At 41.9% G+C, this 25,121-nt stretch overlaps 1 protein-coding gene across 4 annotated transcripts in view; it reads left to right on the top strand.

The window, feature by feature from the left end:
• grid2ipb (glutamate receptor, ionotropic, delta 2 (Grid2) interacting protein, b) overlaps positions 1-25,121 on the top strand; it is a 104,721-nt gene that overhangs the window by 27,417 nt on the left and 52,183 nt on the right. For all 4 annotated transcript variants that reach the window (XM_072559157.1, XM_072559158.1, XM_072559159.1 and 1 more), the window contains one exon: positions 19,796-20,053. In XM_072559157.1, the coding sequence (XP_072415258.1) occupies positions 19,796-20,053 (258 nt within the window). The remainder of the gene's footprint in view (positions 1-19,795; positions 20,054-25,121) is intronic.

The following is a 25,121-nucleotide window of genomic DNA, read 5'->3' as shown; positions in this document are numbered from 1 at the left end:
GTAAAATCTTTGATAAGGTTCTACATGGTAGGCTATTGGAGAAAATGAAGAGGCATGGGATTGAAGGTGATTTAACAGTTTGGATTAGAAACTGGCTTTTTACAGAAAGCCAATGAGTTGTGGTTGATGAAAAGTACTCAGCCTGGATTCCAGTTACCACAAGGGTCGGTTTTGGGATCATTGCTGTTTGTCATTTTTGTAAACCACTTAGATGCAGGCATAGGTGGATGGGTTAGTAAGTTTGCAGATGATAGTAAAGTCAGTGGAGTGGTGGACAGTGTGGAAGAATGTTGCAGGTTGCAGGGAGACTTGGATAAACTGCAGAATTGGGCTGAGAGGTGGCAAATGGAATTCAATGCAGTCCAAAGATGTGCAGGTCAGGTGAATTGGCCATGCTAAATTGCCCAGAGTATTGGGTGCATTAGTCAGAGGGAAATGGGTCTGGGTGGGTGTGGACTTGTTGGGCCAAAGGGCCTGTTTCCACACTGTAGGGAATCTAATCTATCTAAGTGTGAGGTGATTCACTTTGGGAAGAATAACAGGAAGGCAGAATACTGGGTCAATGGAAAGTTTCTTGGTAGTGTGGATGTGCAGAAGGATCTTGGTGTCCATGTACATAGATCCCTAAAGGTTGCCACCCAGGTTGATAGTGCTGGTAAGTCATACAGTGTTAGGTTTTATTGGTAGAGGGATTGAGTTCTGGAGCCGTGATGTCATGCTGCAAATGTGCAAAGCATTAGTTCGGCCTCACTTGGAATATTGTGTGCAGTTCTGGTCGCCTCATTACAGGAAGGACGTGGAAGCATTGGAAAAGGTGCAGAGGAGATTTACTAGGATGTTGCCTGGTACGGACCATAGGTCTTATGAGGAAAGGCTGAGGGACTTGGGTCTGTTCTCATTGGAGAGAAGAAGGCTAAGAGGGGTTTTAATAGAGACATACAAGATGATCAGAGGATTAGATAGGGTGGACAGTGAGAGTCTTTTTCCTAGGATGATGACATCTGCTTGTATGAGGGGCATAGCTGCAAATTGAGGGGTGATAGATTTAAGACAGATGTCAGAAGCAGGTTCTTTACTCAGAGAGTGGTAAGGGCACGCAATGCCCTGTCTGCCAATGTAGTTAACTCAGCCACATTAGGGGCATTTAAACAGTCCTTAAATAAGCATATGGATGTTGATGGGATAGTGTAGGGTGATGGGCTTAGATAAGTTCACAGGTTGGCGCAACATCGAGGGCCGAAGGGCCTGTTCTGCTCTGTATTGTTCTGTTCTATATTCTATTTAACTTGGCTTGCATTAACTTTATTTTACCTTTAGTTTTATTTAATTATTTTATTTTGGCTTGATTTGATTTTATCTACCTTTGCAATTGTTTCTTCCTGAAATCCAAGTAACTGATGCTTCTTGTGCTCTGAAATTTCATTGTTCTGAAGAAGGGTCACTGGGACCCGAAACATTAACTCTGATTTCTCTCCACTGATGCTGTAAGACCTGCTGAGCTTTTCCAGTAATTGTTTTTGTTCCTTCATTGTTATATTTACTGACTAATGTGGAAGCAGAGCGTTGCTGGGTCTGGTCCTTCAGAATTAAATAGATAAAGTGGAGTGTGTCACAAGTGGGGAACATTTGGCAATTTGTAATTAAAGTTTAGATTAGTTATGGAGAAGCAAAAGGGGCAGCCATGAATAAAATTACTTAAAACTAGAGGAGAGCCAATTTTAATGAGTTTCAGAGGCATCTGACTGGATAAGTTAGAGTCAAGGACTGACATGCAGAAATATAGAAGGGAAATGGGTGGCCTTTAAAAAATGAAATGGTCTGGTTGCAGTCTATTTATGTTTCCATGAGGAAAAGGAAGGGAACTAAAGTTAAAGTTCCGTGAATACCTGAGGACCTGGAGGTTAAGATGATACAGATTAAGGTAGCCTCTGATAATGCCACCTTAATAATACAAAGTGAATCAGGGTGGAAATCATAAGTTAGAGGAGAAATGGACAAGAAGCTAACAAGACAATGCAACAATACAAGAATAAGTTAGCAGCTAATGTAAAAGAGAACCCAAAATAGAGGAAAAGAATTATCAGAGTTTTGATGGAGCTGATAAGGAGCTAACATGGAGAAATATGTGGAGGCAGAAGATGTAACTGAGATGCTATATTTTGTTATCAATGTACATCAGGGAAGAAGATGTAACAAAAACTACAGTAACTGGGTTTGCTAGGAGATTAAAAACAAGAAAACCAATTGGGAACTTTGCTGCATTCTAGGTTGCTAAAGGAAGCAAGGATAGAAATCACAGAGATACTGTAACCACAATTTCCAAACCCTGTTTGGTTATAGGATGGTGCCATAAAACTTTGGATGTGAACATAGAAAGCATGGTTAGATGACACCAAAAGAGCTGGTGTCCCAGGTAGTGAAGAAGATAATCACAGAGTACAACGGGACCTTGATCAGATGGGCTCATAAACAGAGGAGTGACAGATGGAGTTTAAGTTAGATAAATATGAGTGTTGCATTTTTGTAAGGTAAATCAGGGCAGGACTTATACAGTTAATGGTAGACCCCTAGGGAATGTTCCCAAACAAAAAGCCCTAGGTATGTAGGCGCATATTTGTTTGAAAGTGGAACTGCAAGTAGACAGGATGGTGAAGAAGGCATTTGGCACACTTGCCTTAATTGAGTTGGGATATATGTTGTGGCTGTATGGGACATTGATGAAGCCACTTTTAGAATACTGCACACAATTCTGGTCACCCTTCTGTATGAAGGATGTTGTTAGACTTGAAAAGGTGCAGAAATGATTTACAAGGATGTTGCCAGGAATGGAAGGTTTGAACTATAGGGAGAGGCTGAATAGGCTGAGGCTGTTTTCACTAGAGGGTTGCAGACTGATGGGTGACCTTATAGAGATTTATAAAATCATGAGGGGTTGGATAGGGTGAACAGCCAAGGTCTTTTTCCTAGTGGGGGGGGGGGAATTTCAAAACTAGAGGGCATAAGTTTAAGGTAAGGGGGAAAGATTTAAAAGGGACGTAGTGGTGACTTTTTCACACAGGCTGGTGCATTTATGGAATGAGCTACCAGAGGAAGTGGTGGAGGCTAGTACAATTACAACATTTAAAAGGCACCCTGAATGGGTATATGAATAGAAAGGGTTTAGAGGGATATGGGCCAAATGCTGGAAAATGGGACTACATCAGATTGGGATGTCTGGTCGGCATGGATGAGTTGGACCAAAGGTTCTGTTACTATGCTGTTTGACTCTATGACTTTAAAAGGAATTCTGAAAACCCTTTCCTTTCCCTCTTATTCTTTTCTTTCTTCCTTTGTGTGTATGTGAAGTGACAATTATCCCCCAATTTGATTGCTTGAAAATAATATTTCTATTTTAACTGTAAGGAGTTTGCTGGGAGTCATTTTAAAATGGATTTCACAAATATACAGTTTTAGGGGAAACACATTCCTGCAATTTCAAAAGAAACATACAAATTTTTTTTAAAAACTCAGCTTATAAATGGACAAGAAGAGCAATAAAATAATTAAGTTCCCCTCCCATCCTGTTCGTGACACTCCTACAAAAATATTTAGGATAAAGAAAGCCGGGTGAGATAGTGCAACCTTTGAAGGCCCCAATGAGAAGCTGCTGTTGAACAATCTGAAAATGATGCAGTTCACTAGTGTGACTTGTATATTTTAAAACCCCGAATGGGCCTAATGCTTTTCCTGTGTATCATTTTGCCCTTAATATAATTACAAAATGCCTTTCCATTTTTCTTTTATTTTACCCACCACTGATTTTTCATGCCTCTCTTCACTTTCCTAACTTCTTTTTCTCAGCAACCCTCTGTACTTTCTTTATACTTCTAGGGCTTTCAGTATTTTTAGCCCTCAATGTCTACCTTAAGCTTTTGTGAAGAAGAGTTACACTCGAAACATTGACTTCTCCATCTCCGGATTCTACCTGGCTTGCTGTGTTCTTCCAGCCTGCTGCCTGTCCACCTTGGATTCCAGCATCTGTAGTTTTTTTTTTGTTTCTTTCCTTTTTTCCTGCCATCCAACTGTCTCTGTTCATCAACACCCAACTTTCTCTGAATTTGTTGTCCCATCCTTTACTGGAACATGTTGGCCCTGCACTTCCACTATTTTGTTTTTGAAAGACTCCCACTGTTCTTGAGATTTTCCTACAAGTAGCTACTTCCAGTCCAGTCAAGCTACATCCTGCATTGTCATGCTAAAACTCACCTTCAAATTCAAAATCTGTGCTCTAGCCCATCTTTGTCCTTTTTATGACTACTACAAATTGTAATGAATTATGATCACTATCACTGAAATGGCCTTCGATACAAAACTTCTTTCATTTGACTGGTTCATTTCCTAAAATTAGGTCTAGTACCATCCTCCCTCTTGTAATATTTTCTATGTGCTGGTTTGAAAACTCTCCTGCATATACTTTTAAAATTCCACCCTGTCTAAGCCTTTTACACTTTGTCTCTCGCAGTTAAGTTGAAATCCTCGACCATTAGCATTCTATTAATTTTACACTTCCATGATTTGCCTAAATATCTGACCTTCTATCTCTATCTGACTGTTTGGGGCCTAATATACATTCACAACAATGTGATTTCCCTTTTTGATTTTAAGTTCTACCCATGTGGCCTCAATTGAGGAGCCATTCCTTCTTATTGTAGTAGTTGATTCCTTGATGATAATTGCAAGACCACCTCCTGTTTAACACCCCTCCTTTGGCTTGCCAGAAGATTCTACACCCTGGAATACTAAGCTGCTAGTCCTGTCCCTCCCTCAGCCATGTCTTTGTGATAACATCAATATTATAATCCCCATGTACTAATCAGCATTCTCAATTCATTTACTTTACTCTCAAGACTCCTTGATTGACATACATGCCATCAAGCCTTGCTATGCATTCTCATGCCTTGATTTTGTCTTCCAGACTGATTTACGTTTTCTTCTATATTTGTGCATCACCCTCTATTGTATCTCCACTCTGTCTCCCATCCCCATGTTTAAACACCCATCAACAATGCTAGCAAACAGATACATGCACATGTCCAGGAATTTAAAGAGCTCTTTCTGGCATCAATTTTCCAGCCGTGAACTCAGCTGCTACTTTCTTCCTATTTTGTTTTCACTCACTAGCATATGGCACTGAGTATTCCAGAAATAAGAACCCTCAAATCCTACTTTTCATTCTGCTACTTAGCTCCCTAAATTCCTATTGCCCAACCTCTTTCTATCTTTCATCCCTCTTTGTCATTGATACCAGTGTGAACCACGATCTCTGACTGCTTGCGCTTCCTCTTCTGAATGCCCTGTAGAAGTTTACTTACATCCTTGGTTCTGGCCCCAGGGAGACAATAGACTATCCTAGAGTTACACGAAATGCAGTACCTCTCACTAGTGAGTCTCTTACCACTATTGCTCTTCCTCACTTTCTGCCTCCCTCTTATGTAGTTGGGTTCTGGCTGCACTCCCCAGAGCAACCATCATTCTTACCATTTTCCAACACAAAACTGTTCATGAGTGAGATGCAGTCTGGAGCTTTTCTGGCTATCTGCTTTCTTCCCTTTTTCTGACTGGTCATCACTCATTCTGTTCCTCAATGCATTTCTTGAAGCTAAAATAATACTACTATCCATGTAACTCCAAGCTTTACGTTACCCTGATGTTGTTTTAGCTTCTACTCAAGCTCGCCAAACTAGTAGCACTTCCTGTGTTTATAGCCACCCAGGTAACCAGGAGCAATTAAAACTTTCTGTACCCTCAGGGTGTGCAACGCACAGGACCTTATTGAGAAGCTGTTTACCAAAAACCTGAGAATAATCTTGAGGAATCATTGGTTCCAGCTGAGAAACAGGAAGTTGAACAGCCAGATTAAATATAATTACACTGAAACTGATGAATCTTTTGAAGTGCTCTCACGCTGAGACTGATAACATCGCTAATCTTAAAAGGGCATTGAACAGATATTTGAAGACAGTTTCAATATGTAGTGAATACAGGTCACTTTCTGAACTCTGGTATTGGCCATTTTACATTTCTATCCCGAGTATAGAGGGATGGCTTCCTGCCAGCAGCTGCTATTTCAATTAATGTGGGTGTTCCCTTAATCTACTGTTATCTGTGCTCTAGGAACAAGACAGACAGCCACCCTCCAGAGTCCCTGTTATAGTCATTAAATATGAAAAAGCAATATTGAAAAGCATCCTCCCTTTAATAGTACCACGGTTTGCTCTTGCATGAACCTTATCTTGCTCAATTTAATAAGGAAATAATGCACTCAGGTATTCAACTCCCTTTTCCAAGGGCAGTGCATTTCCTGGCCCAAGCAGGAGAGGAAAGGCTTGTGGTGTAGTGTGTTTGATCCTCCATGCTTTTCTATATAACCTTCAATTTGTTCCATAAAGGATAATTATGCAGCTCTTTATAATTGGCACAGTATCAGCTGCCTTTGCTTTGTGTTTGTTCCACATTTTCAGGTCTCTGTGGGAAAATAAATTCTAAATTCTGTTTTCACCTTGTCACTTTGAGCTGCTGATTTCTAAATTAATGATTCTTCATAGCATCATAAAGATCTTTATTTCAATGCAAACAAGTAGAGTTCTGTGAATCCTCTTGCTTTAATCACACAAGGAAATACTTTACTCACTGAACCTTTCTGACAGAGACTAGTTTCTCTTTCCTGACGCCTTCCTACAACAACAATCCCTTCTTGAACATATATTCCAGATGTCGCTCCCAATATTTGATGGGAATTATTTTGGGCAAAGAGTGAAAACAGGGCATAAATGTTTTGGCCAATCAGGATTGACTTCCGAAAGTACCCTTTTTCCCTGCGGTATGAATTGTTTGAAATTTGGCATTCTTGTTTTTGTCCTGATGAGTGCAAAATGAAAAGTTGTGTTAATCTGTCTGTCCTTTTTAGTAACTATTGGTGAAGTCTTCACTAAATGTTTAAGTGAGTCTCTGACATTTTCCTGAAGTTTGCTTCCGACCTCCAGCAGCAATGAGCATGACTAATGACTATCACTTTGACTTTGAGTTAAATCACTATGTCTAAGTTCAAACAAATGGTTGCTGTTAGGAGAGGGTGTTAATTGCAACAGTGTGCAGCCTGTTAATAAGCATGAGAAGTGACAGCTTTTTAATAAACCTCTGAGCAATCATTTCTAGTATAGACTTCAACTCTTTCAACAAAATGGCATCTTGCTAAGCCAGCTTTTCAGCTTAAGACCCCACCTCGGTTACCTTAGTGTCCGTGTTGCAAAGTTCTCCATGGTTTTGATTAATCTGAGATAGGACCGAGGGTGTAGTTGTATCTGAATACGTCATTAGCCTAATTTATATTAGTATCTCACAGGTTTTTTGTCATTTGAGTTAATCACTCTATGATTCTTAATCATGTCCAGTTTAGTTCACCAAGTCTGGCCCACCAATGTACCAAGCATCTTGCTGTGCATGTCCATCACCATTCTCTTGAGCATTTTGGCATGAAACTCTGATCTGAGCCTCTGCAGTAGATCTCATCTGTGGCCTTGCCCACGCAAAGTATCCTTTCCTCTTGGTCCAGCTGCCCCGACTCACAACGTTGACTTGTCACATGCTGCTCCTTTAAGACAGGGTCAGTATGTCACCTGGTGGCTACAATTGTCATGGCAAGTGATAGTGTTTTTCACCAAAGGTGTAGCTGCCACCCTTTATGATGAGACTGCAGCAATCAGCAAGGAGGTATGTTTCTGGAAGCATAAAGGCAGAGGAGTAGGGTTAGAGGAAGGAAAGGAGGAGGGGAGAACATGAAAACAAGAGATTCACGGTCATAACTATCTGCAGCTCTCTTTTCATGGGTGAGGATGCATTTCAGTTTGGGAAGGGGCATATGACAGGCTGTGCATGCCTTCATGTTCAACTGATTGGACCGAAGGGTCTGTTTCCATGCTGTCTAACTTTGACTCTATCTAGAACATACTTGATGTCAGGTGTAGCTATCTATCACAGCTGGCCTTATGATGCAGAGCACTGTCTCCTCCAGGGGGCGAAGGCGATCAGGTATGCCTGCTGCTACCACTTCTGTTTGGTGCCTTGTGTTTATGTTACCACCCTGCCCTGTAAAGGAGATAAAAATGTCAGCAAGTATTGCAGAATGTTTAGAAGATGAGCTTGCCATGGCTGGATAGTTGAAAGAATGTGGAGATACGTAAGAGTTAGGCGTGAGGCTGGTAGTATTAATGTGTAAATAAGATGAATGAGGTATTTCAAAGTTAAACATATGTCCTGATTGCGAGAAATTTTAAATGGGGATTTAATGCATTTAACAAATGGAAGGCTGGCGGTAGGAGAAATCATGTGACGGTGGATTCACTACTCTTGACCAGCTGTGTGAGGTCACTGAACTTCTTATAGCACCCCAGGCAGGAACTCTGGGCCAGACAACAGGAATTGATCACCTGCACAAACATGGTGTATCCCCAGTCCAGTATTGAACTAATGTCAGCCACACCACATCAAAAAACTCAGAATTCCTTTCTTTTGCTCTGTTTTTGCACTCTTCCTTCTCTCTGTCCCTTTTGAGAAAGTAGACAGCTTCAGTGTAATGAGTATCGCTCACCTAGAAAGGATGCAAAGTGCCTTTTAATGGGTGCAGGGTAGCCTCGTGTCATGCTGGATCATGTTGAGTATGTAGCATGCTCCACAGTGTTGCACAGGATATATATGCACTGTATTAATTATCCAGTCATCAGTAGTATAGTGGTTAGTATCCCCGCCTGTCAGCCGGGAGACCCTGGTTCAAAAAGTGATTCCCTATTGATTCCCTGGTTAGGATTTGGTGCTTTCACCACCGCGGCCTGCGTTCGATTCCAAGTCAGGGAACAGTCACTTTTTCCACAATTGGCATGGTGGCTCAGTGGTTAGCACTGCTGCCTCAAAGCACCAGGGTCCCAGGTTTGATTCCAGCCTTGGGCAACTGTCTGTGTGGAGTTTGCATATTTTCCCCGTATCTGCACGTGGGTTTCCTCTGGGTGCTCCGGTTTCCTCCCACAGTCCAAAGATGTGCAGGCCAGGGGAATTGGCCATGTTAAATTGCCCATAGTGTTAGGTGCGTTGGTCAGAGGGGCGTGGGTTGCTCTTCGGAGGGTTAGTGTGGACTTGTTGGGCCAAAAGGCCTGTTTCCACACTGTAGGTAATCTAATCTTAATACTGCAGCCCTCAAAAGGGCTGGGTGCAGCTCAATCACACATTATGATCCCTGTGCCTGGAAAAGAACCTAAATGAATTTCTGCCCCCTTGTGTTTAACCTCTTTGCATGTAGCTTTAAATTTGTGAAGGATCTTTTTACAGGGCTTCTCACAGTTTAGCATCAGAGTGTTGGCTGCACTCTTTGAGTAGAAGCGACTTCATGGTGTCAGACAATAACTCTCTTCACTGGGAGCCTTTGATAACTGGCAGTTACTAGGATTGTGAATGGAAATGAGGTGGACATTTTTACATGCACCCATCAATTATCTACAAGCTCCAAGAAGAAATGGAATTGGATTTTAATAGAATAGGCAATTGTGAAAGCAGCAAATAATGGAAATAAGTGGATGTAATCTTCAAATAAAACAAAGAACTGTAAATGTTGAAGATGTGAAACAAAAACAGAAATTGCTGGAGAAACCCAGAAGGTCTGGCCATACCTGTGGACAGAAAGCAGAGTTAACGCTTCAAGTCCAGTGATGCTCCTTCTGAACTGGTACAATCTTACCTGTTCTTCTGTATCTTCATTTGATTTTAAAAAGGTTTCGTATTGTCTCATCTCAGCAAGTATTTGCTTTCTTTCTCTCTGATACAATTAACAATCATGAGGGGCATGGATAGTTTGAATAGCCAAGGTTTTTTCCTGGGGTGGGAAATGTAAAACTAGATGGCATAGGTTTAAGTGGGAAGGGAAAGATTTTAAAAAAGGACTGAGGAGTAACTTTTTTGCACAGAAGGTGGTGCGTGTAAGGAATGAGCTGCCAGAAGTGGGAGAGCTGGGTACAATTACATTTAAAAGGCCTCTGGATGGGTATATGAATGGCTTAGAGAGATATGGGCCAACTGCTGGCAAATGGGACTAGGTCAGATTGGAATGTCTGGTCAGCACAGATGAGATGGACTGAAGTATCTGTTTCCTTGCTGTATAACTCTATGACTCTGAATAAATAAGTGTGTTAAAGACCTGGATCTAATTAAGTCAAAGAAGTTCACATTGAAGAAAAAAACAGATTCTGCAGGATGGGTGCAAACACTGTGGAGGATAGTGACAAGTCTTTATAGAATGTTGGCCTCTATCCTTTTCAGTCAGACATGAGTGATGCATTGGTCATCTTATCGTGGATAGGATCTAGTTAAGCTCAATTTGTCACCCTGATATATATTTAGAAGGAGAGAGTATATCTTTTTGACAGTTTTCCCAACTCCCTTTCTCCTACATAGTTACAACTGAGTGACATATTCCACATGGACAGAAAAACTGTTAATTCAAATAGATTGGAGATTCTTTCAATTCCACATCAGTGTTAAAAAGAAATCATGTACTTTGAGGGATGTGTGAAAAGTGAAACATTTTCATTAATATAGTACCTTTTATGACTGTGAGATGTCACAGATGCTTTACAGTAATTTTGAAACCCTGTTGCTGTCGTAACGTAGGAAACGACCAATCTGTGCACAGCTTGGTCACACGAAGAGGTGATTAGCTTTTTAGTGAAATTGGTTGAGGGATAAATATTGGCTATGACACAGGGAGAACTCCACTGCTCTTTCAAATAGTGCTATTGGATCTTTACATCCAGCTGAGAGAGCAGATGGGACCTTGGGTCTATCATATCCAAAGGATGGAATTAAATAAATATTTAATATTGGTGAATGTAGGTGTCCCACTGAAATCAATCACACAAATGTTACAGATAACTGTGGGAGTGTAATGACCCAGATTTTCCAATGGCTTGACAGTCATTATTCCAGTCTAGGTGGGAGTTGTGCTTGGGGGCTCTGTAGAATTCCAATCTTACATATCAAAGGAATTGCCTGTGAGTTTAGTGATACCTCTGGGCAATTCCTTTATGCCTGGAACTATCTGAAAGTCTTCAATGAAGTGAGAATTTGAAGAATTTTGAAGAAATTAAGTGAAACAGTTAACTATTGATGGAATTTAGAAGGTTAAAGATAATATAATTGAAGTTTTTAAGGCATTAAAGGGATCTAATAGAGATAATCTATTTCTGTTGGTTAAGGAAATTGAAGCTAGCGGAAGCTTTAAAATTACAGAAATATTTTTCAGTACTGAAGTTAATTCTACAAATAAACAGTGACAGAAACATAGAAAATAGGAACAGGAGTAGGCCATTTGGCTTTTTGATTCTGCTCTGCCATACACTATGGTCATGACTAACTGTCCAATTCAGTTCTCAATTCCTGCTTTCTCCCCATACCCTTTCATCGCTTTAGCCCTAAGAACTATAAGCCCTAATATCTAACTCCTCCTTGAACCATCTCAATGTTTTGACCTCCATAGCAGAGAATTCCACAGGCTCACTACTCCTTGTGAAAATATTTCTCCACATCTCAGTCCTAAATGGACGACCTTGTATCCTTAAAGATTGACTCCTGGTTCTGGACTTCTTGGTCATTGGGAATATTTTTCCTGTGTTTACCCTGTCAAGAGGTTTGGAACTCTCCAAAAAGTAGCATTCATGCTAGGTTAATGTTTTGAATTTTATATCTGAGGTTCATACATTTATTAATTAAAGACATTGGGGGATTTGGAACAGAAATAAATATATTGAATTAAGTTGTAGACCATCCATAAGTTTATTGAATGGCAGAAAGGGCTCATGGGAAAAATGTTCTGCTGCTGTTCTATGTTCCTGAAAGTGCATGTTTCCTAGGTACTTTCAGACTGAAAGCATTTTTTGAGCTGCTTTTGAAAGACCAATGATTTCTCAAAGCATTCAAGAGAGGACCCTGCCTGGTAGCTGACAACCGAACCTCAGTCACCTCAACTGGTGACAAACATTCCAGCTAACTGGTTGGAATGCCACAGAAGAAGAGGGTGAATTAGAACTTAGTGGCTTTATGTCAACTAAGTACCCTTGAACATTGTTGTCTTGCTAAGCTCTTCACACTTAGTCAAGGATTAATAGGTAACCACATCTGCTACATGTCTGCAAAGTATCATGTTGGCCTTGTAATAGTATATGCTATTTTAATGCTTGTTCCTTTGTTTTCTTGTCACCCAAGATGAAGCTAATACCAAGGTGAAGCTGGAAGTAGCCCCACTACAAACACTTGACAAATATGCCTTGTTTGCAAAGGTTTTCTAACAAATAAATTTTGAGGCAGAATGTAAAGGGCTGTCTTTACCTCCGTCATAGGTCTAGTGATTTGTAGACTGCACCCTAATGACAATCAACATACCATTGAAACAGCCAAGCATTTTTATCACTCTTTGGAATGTGATGCTGGTATGTGATCACTGTAAGAGGATACAAAAATGTGTCCTAAGTATTTGGGAAGCTGGTATGAAGCATTCATCCTTCAGCAATCTTAGGAGCTGCAGCTTTTCCCTCCATCCATAGTCTCATTGGATGGCTCTTGGAGAGGTTGGGGAGGGGCACCGGGAAGTACCTTTTAGAGCAAAAGGTAAATAGCCAAATTTGTAAATAGTCAGCCTATAGTAGTAATGGTAGCAGTCTAGTTTCAGCAGTCTCTCTCTCTCCCCATTTCCTACTCAAGACAATCTCTTCCAAGGCTCATCATTATCATAAGGGTATCTACTCAAGACCTGGTTGAGGACAGAGGCACTGCAGAAGTATAACTGATGACACCTCACCACAAAGGTCACAGTACAGCGAACCTCTGACTTTCTTAAAGTGGAAGTCAGTTGCCTTGAGCAAATGAGGTAGTGAGGTTAGGGCACCCTTCAATATTGCCTGGCAAAGGTGCTTGGCGTTTTGCTGCAGCCTGTACAATGCAGCCGTGCAGCGAACACTGAAAATGGCATCAGAGAGTGTTGGAGAATGCCTGCCTGGTATTCTCAAAAGGAAAGAATCATCCAGAATAGTTCTTACTATCTGCAGCCAATGGTGTACATGCTCAGGATTCTCGCAATGACCTCATCCAGCTTCAGCTGCGAACTATGCTTGCAGTATTGCAATTGTCCTCGTGTCAATTCCTATCGAACCGTAAAAAACAGCCAATAGCCTCCTGTCCTGCCCCACACAGTGAAATAGCTTCATAATAAATGGATGTAGACTTGTTACATTCAGAGCTTTAAATTCACAACAGTACTTCTCAGGCCAGTCAACAGCATTTACCTGGCCACGGTCAATGTGGTGTGATACAAAACAGAAATTGCTGGAGGAAGTTGGCAGGTCTGTGAAGAGAAAGCAGAGTTAACACTCAAGTACAGTGACCCTTCTTCAGAACTTTTTCAATGTGGTGTTTCAATGTCTGTTTTTTCTTGCTCCTAGTTGCCTCTATTCCTGTGCTTTCAGTAAATGCAATTTGCTCATTCTCCTGCTCTGACAAATGGGATGCATATGCCAGTACCCTTTCAGTTCTGGAGCCTGTGAAATTCCCTCCCATGATTGTCCTACCTACATCCATAGACGAGCAGACTTAGTCTTGGGCAGAACACATCATGTGCCACTCTGCCAGGGTTCAGTGGAGAGGGGCTGTTGCTGGTGCTGAGGGCAGGGGCTGTGAAGTGGAGCTTGTTTGTTGTACTGCCATCGTCCCTTTCTCCCTCTTCCCACTTCGGGCTAACCAAGAGTGGGAAAGCATTAAAGTATCTTTGATAAAGGCTTTGAAAAGTGGCAGCCAAAGTGTGCAAGCCATTATTGTGGCTTCAGCATCTGTGCCCAGCTGCCTTTAAATGCAGACCCTTCACAGTTGTCCCTTTCTCCAGTGCTGCTTCCTGCTCATGTGTAATATGGTCGACACTGTGTTCAACCACGTCTAGCTGTGAATCTGAATCCAATGATTTGTGTCCTTCGATGCTGTGGAATGTGAGCATGCGACCCTTGATGATGCTTCTCCTCTTCTAGGGACTTCTCCCTCCCTGGCAGAATACCACATTTTGCTCTAAGACAAAGTATAGCCCTCTGTGGGCGCAGGGAGGACAACCATTGGAGGGAACTCCACAGGCACTAGTACTGAAAGGATATTGCCATCTCCATCCTATATATGACTCCAGCACTCGCAGGAGATGAAAATTGCAATTTATTTTTAGTTTATTCATGAGATGTTGGTGTTGCTGGCCAGGCCAGCATTTATTGCCCATCCCTAATTGCCCAGAGGGTTGTTAAGAGTCACTCACATTGCTATGGGTCTGGAGTCACATGTAGGCCAGACCAGGTAAAGATGGGAGATTTCCTTCCCTAAAGGACATAAACTGGTTTACTAAAGTTTTTTGAACAACTAACAACAGCTTCACGGTCATCATTAAGCTCTTAATTCCAGATTTTTGTTGAATTCAAATTCTATTTCATGGAACTCGAACCTGGGTACTCAGGCCATTATTTCAGATTAATAGTCCAGTGATAATATCATGAGGCTACTGCGCCCCCCAATCATGCCTACATCTCGGGAATAGGGCTCCAAGTCACCAAGATCATAACCATTAATATTGATGACATTGTGTACACTCATTGAATGCAGTCCAATGCTTCCTCTCCTAGACTGGCAGCTCCAGCAGTTCAGGCAGTGCCAGAGCTCAGTCCTGGGTGCTGCTGTGGCTTCAAGAGTGAGCATGAAGGAGAGTGGTAGCTGTCTCAGAAAGAAAAGCCCATAGACTTTTGGCCAGGAGGACTTGGAGACTTGCAGGGGTGGAGGACTGGGTTTTGCAGGGAATGTGGCAAAGAAACAAGGGGAGGTAATGTTTTTGTGGTGACAGTGGGGTGTGCCCTCACTGTACACAAGGCAAGCTCCAAATCTTGTCCCCTGCTTTCCTTGCCACATTTCTCATCTAAGTAACCAAACAATGGCCTCCAACTCAACATCACAGTCAATGGGCTAGCCATCAAATCTAATCGAGTTTTAATTATTTATTTAAATATCCCAAATTGGTTGCTGTTTCAGTACCCACCCATTTGGCAAATTATAGAGGACCAAATTGGAGTGGTCCAGAGGATGGCTTGTCATCCGATGTATTTTACATGGCCTGGCTGCTGAGAGTACATGCACTAGGAACTGTAAAACCCAATCCATTGATTCATGGTAAGTGGCAGTGTCATATCTAATGTAAGGCTTCAGGACTTACTCTAACCCTCCATCAGCAATGACCTGAACTGTCAACCCATTGGTATCCACAACTTGCTCTCCCATTCTAGTCAAGTTGACAATGTTTTCAGAACCATTTCCAAGCTCTGTTCCTCTCCCGATAGCTGTATGCTCTCACCCTGCAATGAGGGAAGGCATTGAGGGATTAAGTGATAACTGAGCACAGCAGGAAGAAATTTGAGACAGTGGTTTGTGAGGAGTAAAGAAGTGAGAGGGCACCAGGTTATGGGTAATTGTGAACTAATGTCTGTTGAGATGGAGATTTCAGAAGAGGTCATTAGAGAGTGTTATATCAATTGGAAGATTGTTGAGAAAGTGTGAGAATGATACTGGCTAACTCTTATTGGACATCAGGAAATTATTAGACCATTCAGGCACTGGATGCAGTCCTCTGCATCATAGTCCAACTGTTTACAACCTAAACAGCCTCACAACAAGCCTGTTTATTGAGTCTGGTTGTCTAGCTGACCAACTCTTGGAACTATCCAAAAAGGCAACTTTGACCTTTTCCCTGCATCAACTCAAGGACTGTGGTATTATCTTTTGAATCCTTTTCCATGGGGAAACTGAACCAAAATAGCTACATTTAATAAACAACCCCCAAATGAAGTAATTATCGCTTTTTCTAACTTTACTACTAGTTGAATTAGAATCAATGAAAATTAAACCTGAATTAACAAATTATAATCAGTAGTAACTATAAATCATACATGGAATAGCAGATGTAAACAAGATTTTTTCATAACATTACAAACAATTGTATCATTCTCTGTACATATGTGGCACTACATGTTATTTCTTAGTCTTTCCAACTAAATCTTGACATGTCAGATCTTTCACTTTTCCCACTGAATGAATTTGGTGCTCAAGTCTCCTGCCAACAGTTGCTGCACTCCTGAGTTCCCTAAAGATCTTCAGCATCACACAAATGGCATACACCTACAGAACCTCCTTAGCTAGGTTCATGATGGTCTTGATGGAAATAGATTCTCCAATGACTCCTTTATCTGACCCCTTTAATAAATCTCATTCAATCGTCTGGTCAGTTCTTGCTAAACTAAAGCATGTTAGTTGAATTGCCTAATTCACAATCCCTGCTGAAACCCTGCCTCCAACTTCCTAATTCTTTTAATGGTACGACACACAGCTCCCTGTAAATATGCCTCCTCCATTCCCCTTCTCCTGTAGCTTCATTGTCTCTGGTCACACAGTGTCCATACCTTAAGTTTATTTTGGTTGATTCTGCTTCTAGGTCAATGGTTGTCACATCATAAGGATCAGCAATTCTTGTTATCTTAATTACAATTGATCCTTTTGCAATTGACGCACACTGTTAAGTCCCTTTCAAACATTCTTAAAAATGACTGATTTTCTAGATATTTTAATGAAATTAAAAGATTTCTTTATTTATTGGTTTTGGGTCAATATTTACCCATTTTTCCTGACATTGCCTTCCTTTTTCCTGCTTTTCGCTGATTAAATCACATCATACACTGCTACCAATTCCTTTTAAGTAACAGACCTTTATTGCTTCATTAAATGCACTAGCTTCTCTTCCCTCACAATTTTTTCACCCAGAGGTGGGTTGTTAATTAGTTTGTTCTGGAAAAGAGTAATCACAAGTCCTGTTCCAAATAAAATTGCACCTGTTATTCCTCTAGGGACTAAGGTGGTAAGATTTTACCTGTTGTTCACGTAAACAAGGCTCAGTGACCTGCTTTATGAATTGATGGGTCAACATTAAAATGATTGTTACAGTGGTGGCATAAATGACATAAATTGTCACTATTGTGGTTACTTTCATTGTAATTGGAGTGACTGTACATTTTGGTGGATCTAGTGTGACCAGCTTCCAGAAAGTAACAAATCTCACTAATGGCTACTTTGCTGATGTGTAGGTAGTGACTGCAGCCCTGAAATAGCTTTGATGACTTGGGATGAAACAGTTCCTGGATTCCCTCCAGCCACATGAGCTGCAAGTTCTACCGCCTTCCTTTCCTTTGGCAGAAATGCTGTTCCCAACTTCTGTCAGGACCCAGAACAATCATGGGCAGAGCCCAGTGGTAAGATCATGGTGAAGCAGTAGAAGTGCTGCAATTATGAGGAAAAGCTGAGGGACTTGAGGCTATTGTCGCTAGAGAGAAAAAAGTTCAGAGGTGACTTAATAGAGGCATACTAGATGATCAGATAATTAGATGGGGTGGACAGTGAGAGCCTTTTCCCTCGAATGGTGATGGTTAGCACGAGGGGACATAGCTTTAAATTGAGGGATGATAGATATAGGGCAGATGTCAGAGGTAAGTTTTTTACTCAGAGTAGTAAGGGCGTGGAATGCCCTGCCTGCAACAGTAGTGGACTCGCCAACATTAAGGGCATTTAAATGGTCATTGGATAAACATATGGATGATAATGGGATAGTGTAGGTTAGCTTGGCTTTAGATTTCACAGGTCAGCGCAACATTGAGTGCCAAAGGCCCTGTACTGCTCTGTTATGTTCTATGTTCTATGGTCTAATTGGCTGTGACTTTTGTAAGAGAGCTGAATAACACGAAACAACAATGTGGAAGTTCGTTAATCACCTTTCAAAGACAATTAGATGGCCAACAAGGGCTAATCTTGCCAGCCATTCTCACAGGATTTAAGAAAAAACACAGCTTTAGTTACTTGATTCAAGTTCAGCATTATTAAGTTAGAAACAGTAACATGCAATAATCACAGATCAGACACTTGCATCGCAATCAGCATGGAAGCTCTTTGATGATCACTTCATGCAGGTGCTCAGAGAATATGCTGCAAACAGCCACTGGGGCATTTGTCAGAGGGCTTGGCTAATTTCAGTAATTTGCCATGCAGTCATTGGGCTTGAACGAGGACATTTAAAAATTGTAGAATTTCCACTCCCACAAAATCAATTTAACAAGTGCAACTGAGTTTTCTTGTCCAGTTTCACTGCATCTCCTTCCTTTTTGTGGGGTCTTAATCACTAAAGGTCACATCAGGAGTCAGTCCTTGTATTTCCAGACCATCTGTTGCATTTAGCTTTGGGCTTCTCAGCTGGTGAAATGCTTGTGTAAAAACGTCTATTCATCTCTACCAGCAGAAGCTAAGTGCATCATTATGTTGTGTGAGTAGATTGCCCTGCAGTCAGTTTTGCTTAGAAGCTGCTCTCTTATTCCTTAAAACCATCACGGGGTGAAATCATCACCAGGTGGTGGCAGACTTTAGACAGAAAGGGTCTTTAATTAGGGGTTGTCATGCATTCAAACTGATCTCTTTTTACCTCCACCAGAATGAAGCTCTGTGTTGGAAAGTCCATTGTTCATCTTCCTACCCACCAAGTGAAGACCTTAAATGGTCCATTAAAGACCACTTGAGAGCATCAGACCACTTGATATCTCAGGATTATCCCACCTTTAGGTGTTCCTGTTGTCATTAGGTATCACCAATAGCTGCTCTCCTGCAGGTCTGTCATGTTGGGGATGGGCGCCCTGGATCAAAGGTGCTCAGTGCCTGTCTGAGGGACTGGATACTGGAAGACAGGTGACTCAAAGTATCACCTGGGACCCACTCTTGCCTTTTCTTCTGAAGCACTTGGCCCCTGTTCCCTGTCAAATGGAATCTGAGAACCCCACTCTTCCATTTCATTTATCTTCGATCAGGGCCTTGTATGATCTGGGGTTGCTGGAGGTATCAATCTACCTACAGTCCCAGTCTCCTCTGCAGTGTTGGCAGAGCACAAGAGCTGTTGATCTCTGTCTTCATTCTAGGGAAAGGCTGACTGCTGGTCTGACCGCAGCTTGATTGGATTATGAATTTGTGGGCTTTCTCTCAAAGAGGCCAAATGTGTCTCTCACTGACCGACCAGCTGCCTCATGAGACCCATGGTGACTCAACAAAGTTCCACCTATCCTTTCAGACAATGCTTGGAACAGCTTAAAGAGGCAGGCTGGCTTGAGAGCTGTGATTCCAGTCAATTTGTACAATGTCTGGATGCTCACACGAAAACATATTTGACTAGCACAGAGACCATTTGTGCCCTTGGCATTGTAAGTTTCAAACCTCAGCTGCCTCTACTGTAGAACATACTCAGCCAGGGCAGCTAAAGCAATCTCAATCTAGCCTTTTTACTCTGAATCTATTAAACTGCCAATCTGAGTGCTAAGCTAGTATTAATACACCACCAGTGCAGGTGCCTTGTGTGTTAGAATAGCCGCCTGTGTAAGTGAGTAAATAAAATGTCAACTTTGCAAGATTGTCAGCTTAAACTGAAAGCCTGGCACTACCCACGGTTTCAGAAAATAGATACTCACGTGGGCAAGGTAAATGACTGCAGATGAAGCAATGTTAACCGGAGGAGGTGATTAGCTCAATCCTCCCTGACTGTTTGTTCACACCTGCTCAGAGTCAGTCAGCTGTGCCTTGTGCTGAAGGCTTGATGTGTCCTTTCTCTCTTCTCTATCATGTTTGTCAGGATTTTTATTCCAAAGAAGCACCGGCAGCGGTTCGATGAGGTGGTCTCACAGAGTCTTATCAGCAAGATTCGCAGCAGCAAGAACAGGATTGACAGCAGCAGCCGGCTACGTAGAAGCAGGAGTGAAGACCACCAAGAACGCCTGCTTGTCTCCACCCGTGCCAGCTCAACTCCTCGGAATCCGGAGGAACCAGGGCAGAGCATCCGAAAGACAGGCTCTATCTTAGGAGGAAGCGTGAGGGCAGGAACCTCCCGCAGGTAAGGAGACAGATTGCCTCTTTCAAACTTGCAGTCAGTCACATATTGTAATATGGATGCTCAGAGCTCTGTACTGATACTCCAACTATGACTGTCATGAAAACAACCCTTGTAATCACACATTAGTTAGATTTCATTAACTTGTTAAGGTAGTAACAGCTGTATCCTTACAGTCTTTATAGGATGAGGCTCTATTATGCCCCTTGAAGAATGCTAGTGTCTTTACGTCTCTCAGACGTACGAATAATATATTTTGTTTGAGTTGGTACATGTTTGTGCAGTATGTTTTGAGCTATTATCCAATGTTTCCATTGATGGGCTCTCAACTTCAATTTTCTTTCTTGACTTATCCTTGTTTTGAATTGTTTTTGTATCCTGTTTACATTTGTACATCATCATGCCATTAACATAGCCTTATCATGCATTGACATGCCATGCTTGCATCTGTCAACTTTAGAGTCTTTTTCCTCTTTTTGTTGTGCTTTATCTATATTGGTTCCCTGTTGTTGTATTATGCTTATGATGGGAAACTGTGGTAGTGACTGGATTGGTGCTCTCTCGCATTGCGAGTGTGTCTTGAGCTCCCTTGTGAATGGGTTGGTGCTCTTTCAATGAATTACTTCCAATGTATTTACATCCTTCTTTAAGCAAATGAACAACACTGCAAAATATTCCGGATGTGATCTCATCAGTGCCCTGTATAAGTGAAGCATAACATCCTTATGTTTGTATTCAATTCTCCTTATGATAAATAATAACATTTTATTAGCTTTCCTAATTACTTACTTTATCTACATGTTAATATTTGTGATTCATGCAGTAGGAGCACTAGGCTTTCTCCTCATTTAGATAATATGCTTCACTTTTATTCCTCCTGCCAAAATGGACATTTTAACATTTCCACACGTTATATTGCAATTGCCAGATCTTTACCCAGTCTACCTATATCCTTTTGGAACCTCCCTATGTCCTTTTCACAACTTGCTTTCTGGCATGTCCTGCAACAGCAGCAAAGTTAGTGACCATACCTTCCACCTTTTCATCCAAGTCATTGATACAAATTGTAAACATTTAAGGGCCCTGCACCAATTCCTTTGGTACACCACTCATTGCATCTTGCAAACCTGAACAAAGATTCATTTACACCTCCTGTCTCCTTCCTGTGTGCCAGCATGGGAACACTCAGCGGTAAGTTTTCCTTCAAATCATACACCAACTTGACTTGGAGGTACGTTGCTGTTTCTTCAGTGTTCCCAGGTAAAAATCCTGGAGCTCCCTACTTAAAAGTAATATATGTGGTATAGGGTCGTAGGTTCGGAAGGTGCTGTCAAAGGATCCTTAGTGAATTGCAGCAGTGCATCTTGTAGATAGTGGATCTTAAGTCCGTAGATCTTTGAAGGTAACAGGAAAGACAGTTACGTTGATTAAGAAAGTATACGGGATACTTAGCCTTATTATTCAAGGCATTGAACACAAGAACAGGGAGGTTATAATGAGCTGTATGTAATGCTCGTGAGGCCACAGCTGGAGTACTGTGTGTAGTTTTGGTTGCCACACTAAAGGAAGGATATGATTGTAGCAGTGAGAGCACAGAGGAGTATCAGCAGGATGTTGTCTGGGTTGAGCATTTTAGGTATAAAGAGAGATTAGGAAGGTTTTGCTTGTTTTCCTTAGAACAGAGAAGGCTGAAGCAGGTACCTGATTGAGGTGTACAGAGAACATGTGAAGAAATTGAAACTTTTTCTCTTATAGAGGGGACAGTAACTGGGGGCACAGATTTAAGGCAAGGAGCAGGAGGTTTAGAGAAATAAAGATCACCCAGAAAGTTGTAGGTTTTTTGACTGACTACTTAAAAGTGTGCTAGAGGTGGAAACCCTTAAGACGTTTAAGAACTATTTAGATGAGTATTTGAAACTCCATAGCATTAAATGCTACAGGCAAATTGCTATAAAATGGGATTTTTGATGACTGACACCAATATGATGGGCTGAAGAGCCTTTTTCTGTGTTGCAATAACTCTCGTACTCCATGACTTTCACCCTGCTGCCCTGTGAACTAATAATGAAGGGTGCCCATGGTGAATATGGTAGTTGGGGGTCCTATGTCCTAGATGATGTTGAGCCTCTTGAGTGTCATCATAACTGTTATCATTCAGGCAAATGCAGAGTATTCCATCACACCCCTGCCTTGTCATGGTGGACAGGCATTGGGGTGACAGCAGATGAGTTACTTCCCACAGAATACTTTGTGTCTGACTTGTTTTTGTGGCCACAATGTTCATGCAGTGAATCCAGTCCAGTTTCTGGTCAACTGTGCACTCAGCGTGTTGGTAGTGAAGGATTCTTCTTGGAAATGGTCATTGCTTGGTACTAATCTGGCATGAATGTTACTTGTAACTTATTAACCCAAACCTGGACATTGTCCAAGACTTGCTGCATATGAACATAGACTACTTCAGGGTTTGAGGAGTTGTGAATGGAGCTGAATTTTGAACAATTATCAGAACATCCCCATTTTGGACCTTATGACCAAAAGATAATTGATGAAGAACCTGAATATAGCTGGGTCGAGGACAGCAGTCTGTGGAACTTGAAGCAATTTGCTGGACCTTGAGATGGTTGATCTCCTTTTGTGTTAGTATGACTGCAAATGAGAAACTTTACCTCCCAACACCCAGAGATTTCAAGTTCACTAAGGCCCTTTGATGCCATACTCTGCCAAATGCTACCTTGGTGCCAAAAACAGTCACTCTCATCTCATCTCTGGAGTTCATCTCTTTTAGCCATGGTTGAACCAAGGATGCAATGGGGTCAGGAGCTGAGTTGCTCTAGCGGAACCCAAACTGAATGTCAGTGAAGAGGTTATTACTGACTAAGTGCTGCTTGATAGTATTAGTAATGACACTTTCCAACAATTTGCTGATGATTGAAAGTAAGAGTGAGAAAACAGTAAATGGCTGGAATAGACTGAACCCTGTTTTCCTGTATGCAGGTCATACCTAGACCAGTTGTCCACATTGTTAGGAAGATTCAAGTATTGTTTCTTTAATGGAACACCTTGTCTAGGGTTACTGTTTATTCTGGAGCATGAATCTTTAGTACTGCTGCTGAAAAATGTCAGGGTTCCTAATGGTATCCAGTTCCTAATGGTATCTTACTTCATATCAGCTGGAATAGATGGAATTGGCTGAAGATTGGTATCTGTGGCAGTGGGGACCTCAGGAGGAGGGGGAGATCAATCTTCCAGTCGGTACTTCTGGCTGATGCTAGACGAAAATGCTTCAGCCTTGTCTTTTGCACTGATGTGCCAGGCCCTCCCATCATTGAGGGTGAGGATATTTGCGAATCCTTCTCTTCCTGTTACTAGTTTAGTTGTCCACCACCATTTACAGCTGAACGTGGCAGGACTGCAGCGCTTAGGTCTGATCCCTTGATTATGGAATTGCTTAGCTCTGTCTGTCACATGATGTATTCACTATTTGATATGCAAGTATTCCTGTTTGGAGCTTCACCAGGTTGACACCTCACTTTCACGTAAACCTGGTGCTGCTCCTGGCATACCCTTTATACTCTTCTTTGAGCCTGGTTCATCCCCTGGCTTTATAAGAATGGGTAAAGTGGAAAATCTACTGGGCCAAGAGGTTACAGAGTATTTTTGAATAACCTGCTGCTGTTGGCCCAGAGCGCCTCTTTGGCTGCTAAGCTTTGAATTGCTAGGTCTGTTTGGAATCTATCCATTTAGCACAGTAATAGTGCCACACAATGTTTCGTCCCCAAAATGCCTGTGTGGTCATCACTCCTACTAATAATATCATGGGCAGATACATCTCTAATTGGTACGTCGGTGAGGACAATGCAGTCAAGTAGTTTTTTCCCTCCTGTTTGTTCCAACACCACGTGCAGCAGTTTAGCAGCTATGTCCCCTAGGTCTCCACAGCTTCGTTCATGGTTGTGCTACCAAACCACTCGTACTGATGGACTTTGAAGTCCCCCACACACAACACATTCTGTGCTCAGAGCTTGTACTAATTAGTGTTTCACATGGTGGAAGCTGAGGGAAGCACTGGGGGTAGGGGAGTGATTCTAGCAGAGCAGCACCCATATTAGTCCTGATGTTCTAATATTTCACCGAGTCCAGAATCGATGTTAAGCACTTGTCGGGCAACTTCTTCCATCTGCATACCACTGTGTCAACACCTCTGGTGGACTTAGCTAAGGATGGTGATAATGGTGTCTGGGACGTTGTCTGTAAGGTACAATTTCCTGAGTATGACTATGTCAGGTTTATTAGATTAGATTACTTTACAGTGTGGAAACAAGCCCTTCGGCCCAACAAGTCCACATCAACCCGCCGAAGCGCAACCCACCCATACCCCTACATTTACCCCTTGCCTAACACTACGGACAACTTAGCATGGCCAATTCACCTGATCTGCACATCTTTGGACTGTGGGAGGAAACCGGAGCACCCGGAGGAAACCCACGCAGACACGGGGAGAATGTGCAAACTCCCCACAGTCAGTCACCTGAGGCGGGGAATTGAACCCGGGTCTCTGGCACTGTGAGGCAGCAGTGCTAACCACTGTGCCGCCCACGGTGGGATGACTCTCCCAATTTTAATACATGTTAGTAAATCAAATTTTGTAGGAGGTTCACGAGGTCAATTCCTGGAATGGCAGGATTACCTTACACTGAAAGACTGGAGCGACTGGGCTTGTATACCCTTGAGTTTAGAAGACTGAGAGGGGATATGATTGAGACATATAAGATTATTAAAGGATTGGACACTCTGGAGGCAGGAAACATGTTTCCGCTGATGGGTGAGTGCCAAACCAGAGGACTCAGCTTAAAAATATGAGGTAGACCATTTAGGACAGAGATGAGGAGAAACTTCTTCACCCAGAGAGTGGTGGCTGTGTGGAATGCTCTGCCCCAGAGGGCAGTGGAAGCCCAGTCTCTGGATTCATTTAAGAAAGAGTTGGATAGAGCTCTCAAGGATTGTGGAATCAAGGGTTATGGAGATAAGGCCGGAACAGGATACTGATTAGGAATGATCAGTCATGATCATA

The sequence above is a fragment of the Chiloscyllium punctatum genome, chromosome 40 (genome assembly GCF_047496795.1).
Source record: "Chiloscyllium punctatum isolate Juve2018m chromosome 40, sChiPun1.3, whole genome shotgun sequence".
NCBI classification, from domain to species: Eukaryota; Metazoa; Chordata; class Chondrichthyes; order Orectolobiformes; family Hemiscylliidae; genus Chiloscyllium; species Chiloscyllium punctatum.
The sequence above is the reverse complement of the archived record's forward strand: the minus strand, read 5'-3'. Positions and strand labels throughout refer to the sequence as shown.